At 42.0% G+C, this 17734-nt stretch overlaps 1 protein-coding gene across 2 annotated transcripts in view; it reads left to right on the top strand.

The window, feature by feature from the left end:
- Ppargc1a (PPARG coactivator 1 alpha) overlaps positions 1–17734 on the top strand; it is a 642727-nt gene that overhangs the window by 186317 nt on the left and 438676 nt on the right. For both annotated transcript variants that reach the window (XM_042285986.2, XM_076546284.1), the window contains exon 2: positions 3257–3321. In XM_042285986.2, the coding sequence (XP_042141920.1) occupies positions 3304–3321 (18 nt within the window). In that variant the 5' untranslated portion in view covers positions 3257–3303. The remainder of the gene's footprint in view (positions 1–3256; positions 3322–17734) is intronic.

The following is a 17734-nucleotide window of genomic DNA, read 5'->3' as shown; positions in this document are numbered from 1 at the left end:
TTTCTGCTTGAGTTCCTGTCTGGACTTCCCTCAATGACAGGCTGTGACCTGGAAGTGTAAGCCAAAAATAATCCTTTCCTTTCCCGAGTTGCTACTTGTCAGAGCAGTTTTATCACTGCATCAGAAAGTTGATTAGAATGGAAATCTACCAGTGGCCATATTTCTGAAGAAAAATGCGTCTCCCTGCCTGAATAGCCACCAACTCCCAGTAGCACCTCAGTTAGGAGCAGGCCTGATGAGTCCCTCCCTTATCTGTGCTGGAATATTGACTAGCTTGATCTTGTGGAAGTCTTGTGCTGGCAACCACAGATGCTGTGAGCGCCTGAGTGCAACAGCCTTGCCGTGTCCAGAAGACACTGATCTGCAGGGATCCTCTTCGACCTGTCTCTCACAAGCTTTCCATCTCTTCCTTAATGTTCCCTTAGCCCTGGGTATGTGGGGTAGGCTGACAGAAGTCCTGTTAGGAATGAGCACCAGAGTAATTCTTTTGAAAACAAATCAGGAGAATGGATAAGGAGACAGGACCAGATCTCCAGAGAATGGGCATGTCCTGTCCTTCCTTCTGTGTTCCAGAGATGTATGCTCGCGCGCACGCACGCACACACACACACACACACACACACACACACACACACACACACACAAGATGGTAAGAGAGTTACCTTGGAGAAGCATGATGCAAATCCATAGCTATTATTTTTGTGGCCTCTAGCTACAAAATCTAGCAGGTGAAGATAGTCTAGAGACCTCAAATGGGGGGAAATGACATTTTAGCATTTTTGTCAGGTTGGCAATTTAAAAATAAACTTGAATTCAATGTATACCATTAATGCTAGAGGTTGTCTTATAATGATGCAAAAATGCCTTCTTCTCACTGGCAGTTAAAAAAAATCTATGTCGTAGGGGGTGGGGAACCGTATATAGAACAGACTTCTGTGACTGTGACAGCAGCCCACAAAGCCACTGAAATCAAACCAAGACTGCGCCCTGCAGAATTAGCACCGTAACCTATGTCAGAGACATGCTATTATCCTAATATCAGCTTTTGGATTCTGTCCAGTCCCATTAGTAATTCCCATGTTGATCGCTCTGTTACTCGTGAACGTTAATTGCTTCTAAATCTCTTTGGATGTTCAGATGCTTGGGTAAGAAAAAAATTCTGACTGGTAAAGGTGCGAGTTTTATTAATGTGGAAGCAAACAGGAAATCTGTTTAGAGATCCGAGTGAAGTGCCTGTGACTGAAGATGCCATAAGTGGCAGAGGTGGCATTGTTCTTTGAATGTCTGTCACATGTCAGTGGTGTGACCGTGGGGCATGGGGCACAGCTTGGCAGAAATATCTGTGGTGTTCCTTTAAAGCTTGAGTGCCTTTAGATAGGCTTAGATGATCAAATTGTTCCCCCCCCCAAACCCCCTCCCCTCCCGCAAGGGTCCCTATTTTGCTTGGTATGGAATGGTGACCTTGAGACTTTTGAGGTAAATTTGTACCTAGTTAGTTCTATCAAGTCAGGAGATGTAAAAAGATTTAGATATGATTTAGTCTATCATCCTTGGCTTCTGAACTAGGAGGAAACTTGGAAATTTCCACTGGAAGCTTCCATGCTTCAGATATTGAGAAACCAAAGGCCAGGGAGAAGAGATGAGGGTTGCAGAGAGAATAATGTAGAGCTGGCCAAAGAAAGAGGTCACTCAGCTTTTGTTTCAGTGATCAAGAAAAGAGAAAAAAAAAAGACAAAAATGGATGTTTGTTACACTTCCTTTTGAACCATTTCACTGAATGTTAGTGGAGTTTCTGCTTTTTTTGGGTGGTGCAAAAAAGTTGACATTCATTTATTACTAATTGCAACAGTACCCTGTGAGAGGGAAAAGAGGTGGATAAAAAAGAAGATCCAGGACCTACATTCTGTTGATTACGGAAGTGGTTTCTTTTGGTCCTAAATCTATCAGAGATCAAATATGACTTGGTGGAGTTTCTCTTGTAATATCGGGACATAGAAAAACAAAGAGATGGGCCCGTATGATGGGGATGGCAAGTCTGAGGAAGAAAGAGAAGACAGGGAGGGAAAGGTGTGGGATGGGTTGCAGCTTCTTTAGAAGTGGCTGGAGGAGGGCTCAGTGAGTGGGTCTTTGGGCAGCGATCCCGTGAAAGAGGCGGGGTGGTCTACAGCGACACTGTAGCAGAGGAATACTGGACAAATGGATCTGGGTGGTGGGAAAGTACTTGAATATCTGAGGAGAGAAGTCAGTGTTGCAGGGGTGAGTACAGAGAAAAGTGTGTGATACTGTGACCCTGAAATCATGGGTGCTAGGAAGACTCTAGACTCACATTTTCCAAGAACTGTTTTGTCATTACTGAGAGCACGCACGGCACACACATAGAAGCTAAACTCATCTTTTTCAAGAGTTTTCCCTGGAGGTACTATCTTTTTGAGACAAGTGTCCATGATTCACTAGGAGTGTCCACAAACTGACAGAACATTCTGCAACGTTTCTGATCATGGTGGTTGCATCTTTATTAACATCACCAAACCACTAGGATTAAAAATTTCTTGGCCACAAGACCTATGTCATCCACATTCTTGCATCTTTCAGGAAACCACACATGGAGATAAACTTACTTGTAGTAACAAGCAAATAAATATCTTTTTTTTTTTTTGATGTGTGAACAATGGCTCGAGAGTGATAGAAGGGACATGATGTCTTAGAAAGATTTGTTAAAAATACACCCTTCTAAAAATGTTGTGAGATTATATTTGAAGCATTCTGACTCCCTTGGAATGTACTTTAAACACAAGTCCATATGCTGAAATGTGAACATAAGTACAACAAACTGAGCAGTACAAACATTCTTTTCAGGCCAAATTTTAGTTGGATGGTTGCATTTTGTCTATCTTATTTTCCCTCCTCGTTTTAAACTGAGCACGAGAAGTGTTTAAGTGTTCCTACCCTCTCATGGTATTAAATGGATGTTGGGGTCTGGGTTCCTAAGAACACAGGGCTTCTCTCACCACCGTTTACCTGGGGTAACTGTGTGTAAGTTGAGATCGTGGTAAGAATCACATGGGAATATCAGTCTCCAAGGGAGGGATGGGTGATGATGTTATGTTGTAATATGGAAGACCAAAGTTATAGTTCTCTCCTCCTTCCCCTCCCCTATCCTCACCGTAATAGCCCTCTAGAAGCCCGTTCCCTTCTCATACTTCAATGTCCACATCTGCAAAGTGAGGGTAACACAAACCTACCCTCTGCCTTTCAGGTTTTTTGCGAAAATCAGTGAACTAATATTGGTAAAATTGGAGCCCCATGGATGAAGGGTACTTTGTAAGTATACCACATTCTTGTCATGTTCTTTTCTATTGCTCCAAAGTACAAATACCAGATGTCTGCTTTTGCTGTATCAGGAATTCAGTAACACCATGTTTCACACCCAGATATTGATAACCTGACTGTCTTTGAGGAATTTAATGTTTCTGACCTCTCAAATGTTTCATCTAGATGTTGGATATAGAAAAAACATCTTCTTCTACAAGAGCAGTAAATTCATATAAAGTTGACTAGATAATTTGGAATAATAAATGACTGTACAGTGTGTAAAAATGTTGCTATAAACTCTTGATATAAGTTCAAGGTGTTTTTTATTTCTTTTTTTCTTACCTCTTTCTCCCTTTTCAATTGCACTGAACTTGTGTTTTGAGCCATCAGTGTGTATCTCTGGAGGAGGGGCTGGTTTCGATAAGGGTGAGTGATGTCTTGATGATGAATGTCAACTAGATGGTTTGCTAAATATTATGTTTCCAGACTTTGCGAGAGGAGAGGAGGCCAAACAGAATGATGAGATGGGTGCAGACCACCCCTCCCACACCTGGTTACTGGTTACTTCGAGGTGACTTGAAGTTGCCTTTTATCCACTGGACGGCAAAGGCTGCAAAGCCACGCATGCCCATAATGGGGCAGAAGTGCCACTGTCCTCTAGCAGCTGGTTCACTAAATGGTAACAGTACATCTTTTTCTCTTTCTGAATCAACCAGCACCCTAGAATCCCGTATTTGACCACGGGCTGGCTGGCTACGTGCCCAGGACTTAATCCATGGACTTTTCTTCTGAAAAAGTAGATGGTACCCTTTAAAAACTCCCAACCCTAAGGAATTCAGAAACTTGCCAGAGCCCATATTAGTGCCCAGCCTTGGGATTCAGGAATGAGGCTGTAGCATCTGCATCTGTTGGCTGGTTGGAAGGGCTCCATCTCACTAATGCTTGAGCACCTCTGTAGGGGGCAGAAATTTTACCAACAGCATTCATTCTTCCTGAGTTGATGACAAGTCCATCCTCAAGGTACCTCCTCTGAATCCTAATTTTACTACCCATCCCTACAAAGAGTAAGTCTTCCCCCTTCAACATGAAACCCTTTCAAATATTCATGATGGCATCTGTCAGGTCCCTTAAGGTTAGTCTCAGGTTAACTTCTATCCATAAGGAGACGCATTGTCAAAGTACACAAAGCCTGCCCCTTTGGAAAGGTTCTCATTTGTTTATATCTTTCTTAACAAGCAGCCCTGAGAATCTACCTACTCCAGGCCCCACTCTACACCTCAGAGTCAAGAGAGCTAGTCAAAGGTGGAAGAGAGCTACCTCAGAAGATACCGTCTGGAACCAGGTGTGCCCTCGGAGTGCTGGAGTGCTTTAAGCATCAAGACTGCAAGACTCACATCCCTCTGTGAGGTGCAGATGACTGACAGGGAGAAAGTTGTTTTGGTTAATAATACAATCTGCTCGCCTCCTGTAGACACAGCAGTAGCTTACTAATCCGTTAGAAGTGAATTAAGGTTGTTTACTGATGTTTTAAAGTAACTGTCAGAGTGAAAAAAAAAAGTTCCCACTAAATGAGACCACTCACCTACTTCAGAGTTGTTGTTTATTTTAAGCTGAGTGCATAAATAATATATTGAGATCCGAAGGGTGATTTCAAGCATTAGAACATGAAGCTTCCTGTTTACTAACTGTCATTGGGCTGAAGAGAATTTAAACAGCTCTGAACCTTTTTGTCCGTGGATGCAAAGCATGAAATTAACTTTCATTTCATAGTTAGCAGAAATCATGATGATGGCGTCTTGTTGTCCTGTCTCCTGCCGATCTGGATCTTTTTTGCTATGCAAGACAGGCCTTGGCAGCAGAATGCTTTTTATGTCTCCTTTGAAACAAGAGCCCCTTACTCCCCCACAAAATTAGCAGGGGCCTGTCTGAGCCAGTCAGTCAACTTTCTCTGGATAGAAAGAGGCAAAGTGGAAATATGCTAGCCTGGCTTCCAGGGGTTCATGCTCTGAGTGCTGGTGGGCCTGTCTGAAATACTCTTCTCCATGAGATTTGGAATAAAAACATCTACTTCCACTGCTTTGTGGGAAGATGGTGAGACTCCCATGAGGTTATTGTGATATGATTTAAAAGGTCAGATGTTATAGGTAAGTGACTTGATACCAACTGCTAACATTATTAAGGATGGTTGCTAAAAGAAAAGGCCGCATTTTAAGTGAATTACGTGTACTAGCTCATTGCATCTCAATTGTCCTGTGGTATACCAGCTGATAAGATTCCAAATCTTACCACTCCAAAATCAAAGCACAGGAAAGTCATGTGGCTCATCTCACCTATTTGTGGCTAATTTCAAATATGAACTACTCAGGGTCCAGAGCCTGTGTCCTTTGCTGTTACCTGTTGGGGAAGAAGGTCGGGTTTTCCTTTGCGAGGTTGTACTTCTTAGTTACGTACAGAAATGAGACATTATATGTAAAAGCCTGGACCACATTCAGGCCTAGAAAATATGAGGATGGCTTCTCCATCATCAAGGAGGGCTCCTGTTGGGTAGGGATATTATAGACTGTATGGGTTAATTATGTTTTATGTGTAAACAGCATGGTGATTCTTAGCTGAAAAGCTCTAAATGAAAAGACCTATTACTTGTAATGCTTCCAGAAACAAGAAATTTGATTCACTTTCTGTCCCCTGAAACTCAAGAGTGTGATAGCCTAATTTGGAGTATAGGGAGAGTGTTAGACAATGAATAGAAAAATGTATGGAATGTTTAATTTTGTATGATTGCATTTCACATTTGCTGAAGTAACAGAGGCATTACAGAACACCTACCTTTGGTGTTTTGATGGTGTGTTCTAGGCTTTACAGTTGATTTATGAACTTTGTGGGATAAATCCTTATTAAGCAAATGAACAGAAATGCGTTTATGTTCACATCACTGAAAACATCCGATTTGTACAACTACATTTTAAATTTCTATTTCTATTATATTTATTGGAATTTCAAAAGAGAAAAAGAGCCTAAAGTCATTCATGGGGAAAAATAATGTGGATTTGTCGACATTTCTCCTCAGAAGTATGTTTAGTTTGTACTGGGGTTAAATTTGGACGTGCAAGAGTGGGGGTCTGGCTTGCTTTATATTTCTGAATGAAGCAGTTCAAAAATAGGATCATTTCCATAATCCAGAAAAAAAATGGATGGACTCCTGAGAAGTAATCAACTGGGGGAAAGAATAAATTTTGTTCTTCCAAATTGCTCAAATCTCAGCAACTGCCGCTGTGCTCTAGCATTTGTTAATACTGTAAGATAATTGCATAATTAAATACACTATGGAATTCCAATAATTGGAAACTTTGTTTTCTCATCACAACACACAACTTGCTGATGCTGAAAAGAACATGAAGTATTTTTGGAAACCACGATCATCCTTTCCCATCATGTCTTCTGCAGAGTTTTGTGGCTCCTTTCACGGTTCTGAGACATGTCGCTTGCAGGTTATTTTTAGTCCGTTGTATTTAGAAAGGTGAAATTAAGCAGGAAACTCCCCAAGTCTGACCTGCCTGTCCAGGCCATTCAGGTTCAGGATCCTTTCTCTGAAAGTCCCCTGGATGCTCTGTAGATCTTTCCACATAGCATGGGTAAAAAGTGACCTGAACGTGTGTGCTGTTCAACCTAGGGAGACCCACTCTATGTAATAATTGTAAGATAGTTTAGCGGAGCCTCTTGGAGGTCAAATCTGGTATGGCTTCTTTGTGTATGACAGTGGAAAAAGGTAACCTTTTTTTTTTTTTGCTTACTCATAAAAGGAGACATTTGCTACTCATATCCTGGTGTGGTACAACTAATTGAGTTAATATATGAAAAGACTGTAGGAAGCACTGGACGCATCATAAGTCTCCAATAGACGATGGCTATTTTAATTAGGCAATCTCGGTGAGGCTTCATATCCATGTGAACTATAGCAAATCCTGGTGTAAAGAACAAATCAAGAGACTTACAATTCCACCCATCCAAGGAACATTTGTTGAATCCTTCCTGTACCACCTATCCTCGATGTCAAAGAAATAAAGATAGATATCTACTATTGACTTGCAATAGTTCAGTGAAATTGGGAAATAGGTAGAAACACAAGGATGCTGATGATGATCATGATGGTAATAGCGACAAAAACATCAAAGTGGTACCTATGGCAGAGCAAAGATATTTTCAATGGCAAGAATGGCTTTCCCCTGTGTCTTTTGTATCTCATAAACATACAGTTCGGCTTCCTGCCGTTTAATTTGGAATTCAAAGCAATTTAGGAGCACAGAGTAGGATCCTGTCACAGGGTAGTTACTTAGCACCAAGTGGGCTCATTGAGTAAATAACATCAGTAAAATGGGTTTTAAGCTGTTTTTCTTTATGAGTCAGGAGTGGTGGCCACAGCCAGTTTGTGTCTATTTGCCATTGTTGGATTCAAGGGTAAACCCTAGGCAAGTGAGGTGCATAGGTGCCAGACTATAAAAACGACTGTCATCCTGAGGATCAGACAAGAGTTTCCTTAGTCTTTGAGACTTCAGTGCTTCATGTCTCTCACCAAGGGCCACATCTGGTTGGATACACTGACTCCACTCTTGTTCATGTATCAGTGACCTTTACTTGTGTAGGTCTGTGAACTTTTCCCCATCAACTTTTATTTTGAAGAATTTCAAACCTACAGAAGTTAAAAGAACAGCCCCCAGGGACATTTTTAACCCATATCTACCAACTTGCTTTTCTGCTCTTTTCTGCATATGTAACTTTGAACTTTGTCCTAATTCCCAATGTCTTACATCTTCCCACTGCATTAGATCTCCCAAACAGCTCACCCATCTTCTCCATAGTGTTAAATTTACCTTCTAAATCCTGTGTTTCCAACTTGTAAATTTTGGAAAGAAAGTCAATAGGAATATTAAAAAGAACTTTCCTTACAATTTCCACAACACAGTTTAAAACTTACTTCTTAAATCTTATTTTTAGATAGCATACCAACATACTAAGAATGTGGTCAATGTAAGATAACTAAAACTTAAAGGTTAGAAGATTTTTCTGGATGCAGTGACATTCTCTTCTACAGAGGAGAATTTTATTTTTTAAAGGCAAATTCCCTTGGCCATGGTTTTCATCAGAGCCTTTCAAAAGTAGGTGGTAGTTTAATTATTAGTACAGAGATCACTGCTTTCCACACTATGAATAGTCACTGTAAACAGTGACTTTCCAGACATACTACAGTGGCTATGCTGGAAACAGGGAGGGATAGTCTCAAATGGAAGCAATTATACTCTGGATTTTAGATGACACTGACTAACTGGTATAACCCCCCTCTCTTTTTTTCTGATGGTCTTGACCATTTGTTAAAAATAAGGTATCTGTCACAAAGTATGACAAGACATGCCAGACGGCTATTTCAGTGTTCTCGGGGGAAGCCCTAGGAATGTGGGGAAGAGTGTGAGGACTGTCCAGGTGGTGCTGATGGGGGCCAGGGAAGAGGGAAGGGCACTAGTGTTGGAAACCCAGGTCATTCTCATGCCCATCCAACAGCTCTGAGAGGATATGTTTCATTTTGGGCATCTGCCTAACAAACAGTGTACAAGAAAGGGTGTTAAAGCTATAGAAAAACATTTTAGAAATCATGACATTAGTTGGTAGAAGAAGAAATTGGAGATGTTCACCCAGCCATGTCGTTTGGCAGTGGAAACAGAAAGCTGTCAAATTGAAGGGTGGGAGAGGTTGGAAAAAGCATGAAAAACAGACATAAGAACCAGAGCCCCGCTGTATCTGGGAGTGTTAAGCAGGGTCAAAAGCCTGTACATCCCCTAAGGCAGTGGTTCTTAAATTGGAATGATTCCTGCCCCTTAACCCGGAGGTTCTGATTCAATGGACCTGGGGAGGGGCTTGGGAGTCAAGGTTTTTAACAGTCACCCTGCACCACTCAGAGAAAGCTTGCCCTGCGGTCATGTTTACATCACAGAACATGACAGCATTTGGTGCTGTTAAAGATGACCAGAGTTGTAAAGAAACTGTTAAGTTCAGTCTAGTGTATTGTAAACCTCTTTTCAAATTCAGGGAAAATGTAGCATGGTTTGCTTCCAAAATGGGTAAAGTGGGAGCAGTTATCCTGAATAATGGAGATGGGTCAAGGGGCAGGCAAACAGAATTATATTATAGTGTAGAGTTACCAAGGCCAGGGCGAGAAGTGGGCACGATTGGGGAGAGCAGGATGCTGCATTCCAGCTGGGCTGTGTAGTGAGCTCTTGACAGAGGGAATTTATGGTAATGTCAATGAAATAGACATAGACTTTGAAGTCAGCCATCCTGGGTTGGAATCCTGACTCTGGTGGTTACAAGTAGTGGGGGCCACTCTTTAAACCAGGGTTTTCCTCAGAGCGCAGGAATGAAGACTCAAATAGGTGATGTGTGGGGGAGTATTGAGTACAGCACCTGTAGGTTAATAGATGCTCATTACGTGGCTGCCGGTACGTCTGTTTAAGTTTTGTGTTAGTGGTGAATCTGCTGTTGGTTGGCTCTGGCTTTGGTTGAGGCAGGAAAATGGCTCCAACAGATATGCCCAGGAGGAGTCACAGTGTAAGCAAACCTGGAGGTAAAGGATGACAGATGGTCTTATGCCTACTTTAGTGTTTCCCAAAGTACTGTCCTTATGGGGGGTCTAGATGGCACAAACCTTCTACCAATATTAATTAGTTTAATCCAAATGGTGACTATGAAATGGATATTAATTATTTAATAAAACATAAAGCTGAAGTGCAGAAAATTGAAGTTGCCCAATACCACAACATTAGTAGGGGCAGAGCTGGGATTTGAACATGTAGCATCTGTTCTTCTAATTGCTTTGCTGTGCTGTTTTAATGATAATGATTCTACCCACACTAAGTAAAGATCACAGCATAGAAAAAAAGACACGGTGTTATTGATACGGGGGCCTGCAACAGTGGTAAAGTTTTACACGGAAAACTTTTCTTACAAAGTAACTTGATTTAATGAGCCACAGGAGATGAGGGATGGAGGCAGGCAATCAGATATGATGAAAGTCCTTTGGGTGGTCCCCAGATGAACTGCCTGGGAAATTCTGGGCCAGTGAATGATAGTGGCAGGGATAGATTGGGGACCCCAGGGGACCTGGTATGTTTTGTCCTCTAACTTTCTGTCATGTGTAACAGCAATAAATTCTCCAACTTTGGAGGCAGAAGGAGTAGGTTCACGCTGGCTGGAAGCTCAAGGAAGGAAGGACTTTGCAGCTTGAGTGAAGCTCACTTCCATTCCCCATGTGCCACTGGGAAAACACAGAAATCCCCCCATGACCTGGCCAATCTGCAGATACCTGGGAGACCAGATAGTTTTGATTTTTATCTCCTCCTTTTCCCCCTGGCTCTTCCTTCTTATTTTAACTAATTCTCCATCTTTTTAATTGGAAAAATGTCTAGCACCCCCTCTCCGCCAGCCTCCCGACACTCCCCCCCCCATAGCATTTTAATTTACTTCCAAGCTTTCCAGGAAGGCACCCATGTCTACCCTGAGTCTCTCTTTCAGATGTGGTCAGAAGACCCCAAAGCCTGGATAATCTTAAAGCAATCTTTGCTTAGGCTGTTGTATTTGCAGCAGCTTTTCTGTTTTTAACAGCCCGACTGAGGCTAATATTAAAGTGGGCTTTTGTTCCCTGAGCAAATGAGCTCAGACGTTGCAAGCAAGCATCATGGAGCCGATCTCCAGCCAGGGGGATGCAATTCTGCAGCCCTCCAACTGGAATGGGAGTGCCCTACTTTAGGCGCTAGTTCTACACTGCTGTTTCCCTGTGATGTCACACACACACACACACACACACACACACACACACACACACACACACACACACACGCACACGCACGCACGCACAACCTAGGCCTCTCTATTCATTTTTGTTCATTTTCCCTGTCTAAGGTTGAGGAAACGAGTTCTCATCCTTCCTTGTCTGCTCCGCCACCATGTGTTCTGGTGGATAAAGGATATACATCCACAGTGGACTATTATTGCCCCTTGGACAAATATCAATTATCCAGTATTTCTCAGTTTAAATTATGCTTGAACAGATATTTATTGAGTGTCTACTATGGTATAAGACATCTTCCCTTGCTGAGGATGTGGAAACTCAGGCTCAAGGAGGTGGTAAGATTTATCTTGGGTTGTATACTCTTGGCTCTGTACAATTTACTTAAGGATAGCTCCATGCTCAGGCTCCGTTCTCTGGTTTTTTTTTTACACCATTTTCCCGTGTCTTAGGAACACCCAGGGAGTACGTTTTCCCCCTGATAAACTGGAGGTCCCTTAGAATTGACTCCCCAGCATCTCTGTCATCTGCCCACAAGGAGGTAGAACATTCCTCCCTGTCCTCATGGCATAAGACATGGAGTGTCATCAGATGCCACTTCCCAGTGTCAACCAAGGCACCAAAGCTTCAGGGACTGCCTGTGAAAATGTCACCAAAGAACCTCTGCCCATGCCCTAAATGCTGCTCCACAGATTAAAACAGTGTCCCCGTAACTAGAAAATGGAATTGGTTAGACTTGGTTTTAGGTTGGTTTTGGACAGTAATGGCATGATTTTTTTCTTTTTGCTTGTCACAGGTGAAAGGGTAAAAAGAAAGTAACAGTGAGACTTGAGAGCTGTTTTTTCTCCCCCGTATGTTCATAGTAGTGCTCATAGTAGTTATTTATATCTGGAAGTTTCCATTGGGATTTAGTTCAGGATATAGACTTGGCAGGGTGGCTTCTGCACTCTGTGGTGACATTTGACAGACTGCAGGCAGAGCAGGATGGATTTCTAATATCTAGATGGATGGATCTGGGGGCGAAGGGTTGGGATTGGACTGTATTATGCAATGGATTTATTGATGGGAATCGAAAAGCAGCCCTTTGCTTGTCAATATGCAATCTGTATCAATAACTTTTGATAAATTAGGGCTTCGACCTTTTGCTTTGTTTGTTTTTTTATCAACTCCACTTGGCAATAACAATAAAAGACTCCAGGTGGTGCATTGTGAATGGCTTATTGCGCTCCTCGTGAGCGTGACTGACCCCAGGGCTCAGTGCTATGATCTTGCACATGCTATCCGCACCCAGAAGTGTGGGTTGCTGTGCCTCACTTCCTTCCCAGAATTAGATATTCCCCCATTCAGTTGCATTTCAATATCAGCCCGCTGCATTAACCTTGAGATGCTGTGCCCATGATGTACATAGCGTCTTTATTTTCCAGATGAAGAAATTAAGACCCAGTGAGGTCCGATGAGCTGCCCAGGGCCACACAGTAAATCTTGAATACAGCTGGGTTCAAGACAGAGGTGCTGTGGTTCTTGTGGGAGGGCATGGAATTTTTTTCCTCTGTGATCACAGAGAGAAAACAGTTGTCAAAAAGCTTAGGCACAATCTTTTCTCCCCAAGTGTGGTGAGGTGGACATCTTTCTCTCTGAGCCTTTTGGGGAGGAGATCCATGGACTTTGTGAGAATTAGAGGGTGTCCTTGAATTTGAGTAGAGAATGCTTCCACAGAGCAAGGCTGAGGATTGTCTTTGTCTCTATTGGATGCCTGCCTCCCAGGATGGTTTTTATCCTACCCCAGGCATCTTCTGTAGGAAATGGCTCTGCACTCACCCAGATAGATGTTGGGCAGAATGGGGGAGTTAGGTGAACTTCTCCCTAAAGAACTTATGTTTTAATTGTTGCAAATATTGAATGTCAATCTTTTTCCTCTAGATTCCTCCATTTGCAGGTTAGTAGAAAATGATAGAAGGTGATCAGCCCCTGCAACTCCATTCACAGGACCACAGCTACCAACACAACCACAGTGAGCGATTGTACGTGCTAAGGCACTGTACTGTATTCACTTACACAACTCAACCTGTTAACTACCTGAAATAAGGTTCACAACACTATCATGGGCTGGTGGTCTGTGCCCTTAGCCCAGGCATGATTCCAAGTAGAGAGCCGATCTCTTTGATGTAAGTTATGTTACTTGTGTGGCTTGTTAGCATTTTCAAGACTTTTAAATTAAACTGACTTTACTGCTGTCATAGTGGTAAGCTGGAATAGAAAATGAAAGGGGTAATTATCTGCTGAAATACAGTGAAGCATTTCATAAAATAGAATACTTGGAAAACAAGTAGAATTTTACTAGACTATCTAGTGCAAACTCAAAAAATGGCTTTGCTTGAAAATTTCCTTTTATTGTATTTTCACACTCATATTTCTGTTTTTCTGCCCTAACATACATGATCTAATGATGTAAATCAAGTGTTGTTCTTGTAAGGCCTGATGGGTTATCATTCTGAGCAAGTATTTTATTTTATTATTATATTTTTGGTGAGTTGAGGTGACCAAGAGCATTAGCCAAGTAGGTGTCTTCTAGAATAGAAAACTGTTACATTAGGACTTTTTGTTTGTTTGTTTTTCACACTCAGTGGGCTCATAAGCACATTCTTATTCTCACTATAACCCTCATATTGGGGAAGGAAGACCTTCTGCCAAGAGGTAAATATGTCTTCACAGGCTTCATGTGCTGGGACCCTGACCCCCAATGTCTTTGGCTAATGGCATTAGAGAAGTGAGACCTTTGGAAGATGGGTCACAAGGACTCTGCCTCCATGAATAAGTGAATCAATTTGTGAATTAATAGGTTATCAAAGCAACAGCTTTGTTAAAAAAAGCAGCTCCCTCCAGCGTGCTTGCTCACCTACCACCAAGTCTTGCATCAACCTGCAACTCTGCAAAAAGTCCCCACCAGCAGGAAGGCTTTCACAAGACTCAGTTCCTCAACCATGGACTTCCCAGCTTCCAGAAAGAAAGAATGTAAGAATGATTCTTTAATAAGGTATCAAGTCTGTGATATTCAGTTGTAGCAACAGAAAAGGAAGTAAAACCTCCCAAATCCATATTCTCCAAGACTCAGATAAGGCTGGGGACATAGTACATTGGTAACATGCTGGCTTAGAATGTGTGAGGCCCTGGTTGTGATCACGATCATAGGAAAACAAAACAAAAACAAAAATAAGAGCAAAAAAATTTCCACCACCATCACCATCACCACCACCACCAAAACCCTGAAACAAAGCAGAATCATCAGCCAGCCAATTTTACCTGAAATATGCGTACCAAGTACATTTCCCTAGCAATCCTGTCCTGACTATGTTGCAATAGCAGCTAGAAGTCTTTATTAAGCATCTTGCACTTTTGTAATGTCACCTTAACAAACATGGCAGGGTCCTTCTTTCTTTTGAAAACTAACTTCTAAAGTTAGCATATAAAGTAATGGGCGTCAACCACACACACATCAAGTTACTTTGGTCTTAATCATTTTACCTCCCTACTGCCTCCTTCTGTCAGCCTGTGACCATCTTGTGGGTTCCTTTGATCATCCTAGATAACCTTCCTGCTTCTGTGTCCTGAGTATTTACTAAATATCATTTATTGCTCCCCTTAGGAGCCTTTTCTGTTCTCTTATAATTTCCTTTCTATTTTCATGTCTTACACACACATACACATAAATTTAAATGCACATTTTGCATATGAGAGAAAAACTCAGTGTTTCTCTCCCCAAGTCTGGCTTTTTTTGCTTAACATAATGCATCCATTCCCCCCTTCAAATATCATGGTTTTGTTCTTGTTTATGGTCGAAAAAATCCCATTGAGAGTGTGCACCACATTTCTTTATTCCTTCATCTGTTGGTGGACATCTGGGCTATTCCCATTTCTTGGCTATTGTAGCTAGGATATTTATTTCTAACCAATACACATTGTGTGGGCTAACACATTGAGAATCAGTGTCTGAGGCAGAATTGTCCCAAGCAGGTTCCAGTGGAAGGGGAGAGAAGTATGTGTTTCCATACTTTGGAACATGGCTCCATGGGTCACTTGATGGTGGTGGCCTTTAGGCAGTAACCAGCTACTTCCACACTCTCAAATGTAGGCTGTCTTATCCCAAACTGAAGTTCACAAATATTCATTGATAAGATTCTCCTTTGAGCCTAAGGTCTGCATGAGAAACAGTGTAACACAAGCAGAGTATACATAGGGAATTATGTCTACCATGTAAGCAGGTCTGTTTTTATCATGGGGATAATATACTTCATGCAGAGCATACATATTTGATTGGTATCAAATTATAGGAAATCTGTGAGGAAAAAATCCAGTAACAGCAGAAAATGATCACATTTAAGTTATTCATCCAGTAATTTGTGTGCCATGCAAACAAGCACCCTTTGAAATCTTTAGTTGTCCTGTCAACTGGAGTAATTATTCACTGAGCCCATTTTCTTTACCTTCATAACAATGTCATTGCTACTGAGCATGTGCCCATGTGAGCATTTGTCTGTGCACACAGCTTGTGGATGCATAGCCACAAACAAGCCATAAACTTATAATAAAACAACAAATTAGCAACAATTTAATTAAGCACAATTTATGTCAAAGTATCCAAAAAGGGATATGATTACATAATTATATGCAAAACTTTGAGGAAAAGAGGAAAGTTTTTCCATTCTCCATGTTCAATTCCACATTCCTCCAGTGTCCGGCAGCTGTTTTTTCGAGCTGCCAAGCTGGGTCATGACTTGGGCCAAATCTTTTCAGAGGGAATGGTCTACGCAAGCTGGCAGGCCGTCAAGCTGTGTGTGGTCCTCGTACTAGCAAATGAGTAAATCAGAGTTATAAGTTGCAAATGTGCCTCAAATTAACTTCTGCATGGCAGGGAGTGTGCTTGGCATACATTTAAAGTCCGGCTCAGTGACAGGCTGCTCTCTCAGCCACTGAATCAAAGGGATGATGGGATATTTAGGCCTGGTGGGTCTTAGAGCTTCCATGGGGCATGAACTCAGTGTACTGCGCTTGAAATGTCACATTCCAAGGGCTCCTGGAATTACCAGGCTCAGTGTCATATCACACTGTGGGCTCCGTTCACATGATGCAAGTCCTTGCTTATCTGACCAGGTCTAAAATAAGACACTCTGATGCTTTATTTATGAGCTCTGGGCCACTCGGGCCCATGATGTAAGTAACCTTGGGGTACACAGCATTTGATCACTTCAGTTCCCATTAACTACCTGTTTCTAAATGGGGAAAGGCATTTACCCAGCACATAGTGTTATTCATGAAGACACAAAGCGGCTCCTTGTGCTGTCACTGCGCTGATTTCCATGTAATGTGACTCCGCTGTTGAAGGCTGTGGATCGCCAGTTTCTAATCTTAGTTTTCTCCTCCTCTTCGTTCCTTTTTATTTTCACTTTGTTCTCTTTTCCCTTCTCTCTCTTCCCATCTCTGTCCCTCCCCTTTCTTTTCCATTTCCATTCTTAAAAAGGACCTTTTCCAATTTTAGACATTGATGAGCATGTAACTGTATATTAAGAAGGTTTTAAAATAGAGAAATTTTAAAATAGAGGAATTTGTAACTTGTTGTGAGGAAGCTTGGTTGAAAGAAAGAAGTTACAGACTTCTCTTTCTTTTGCCCATTTGTGTGTGTGTGTGTGTGTGTGTGTGTGTGTGTGTGTGTGTGTGTGAGAGAGAGAGAGAGAGAGAGAGAGAGAGAGAGAGAGAGAGAGAGAGAGAGAGAGAGATGTAGAGACCACGGGACAATCTTAGTTGTCACTCTTGAGCTGCAGTACCCCTTGATGTTTGAGACAGTGTCTCATTGCCCTAGAACTCATTAAAGTAGGCTAAGTTGGCTGGCCAGTAAGGTCCAGGAATCTGCTGTCTCCACCTCCGCAGTGCTGGGATAACAAGCTCAGGGCACCTGGCTTTACTTGTGTGGGGTTTTGAAGACAAGTTCTTCATTAATTTAGTCATCACCCCAGCCTCTACTGCTTTTGTTTTCAACACAGAAGGCCATAGTGGGTTATAGGAAACTGATAATCATGAAAATGTCTCATACAGAATGTGTTGAGTTACCTGACAGTTTTTCATTGTATGGTGTAGTCAAAAGGTTTCTCCAGTCCCACCAGGCCCCCACAGTCCCATGAACCGCTTATAAAATAATCACTCAGAGGCTTATATTAATTATAACTGCTTGGTAATTAGCTCAGGCTTATTACTGAGTAGCTCTTGCACTTAAATTAACCCATAATTCTTATCTATGTTTAGCTATGTGGCATGGTACCTTTTCTCAGTTCTGCCTTATCATCTTGCTTCCTCTGGGTCTGACTGGCAACTCCTGACTCAGCCCTTCCTCTTCCCAGAATTCTCCTCATCTGCTTGCCCTGTCTATACTTCCTGCTTGGCTACTGGCCAATCAGTGTTTTATTTATCAGCCAATCAGAGCAACACATATTCACAGCATACAGAATGACATCCCACAGCAGTATGGGCTTTTTTATAGATTGAAGGATTTTGGGGAGGGGTGAGGCACCCCTGACCTCCATCTACTAGCCTCTATTC

The sequence above is a fragment of the Peromyscus maniculatus genome, chromosome 10 (assembly GCF_049852395.1).
Source record: "Peromyscus maniculatus bairdii isolate BWxNUB_F1_BW_parent chromosome 10, HU_Pman_BW_mat_3.1, whole genome shotgun sequence".
NCBI lineage: Eukaryota > Metazoa > Chordata > Mammalia > Rodentia > Cricetidae > Peromyscus > Peromyscus maniculatus.
This window is presented reverse-complemented; position numbering and strand designations above follow the sequence as displayed.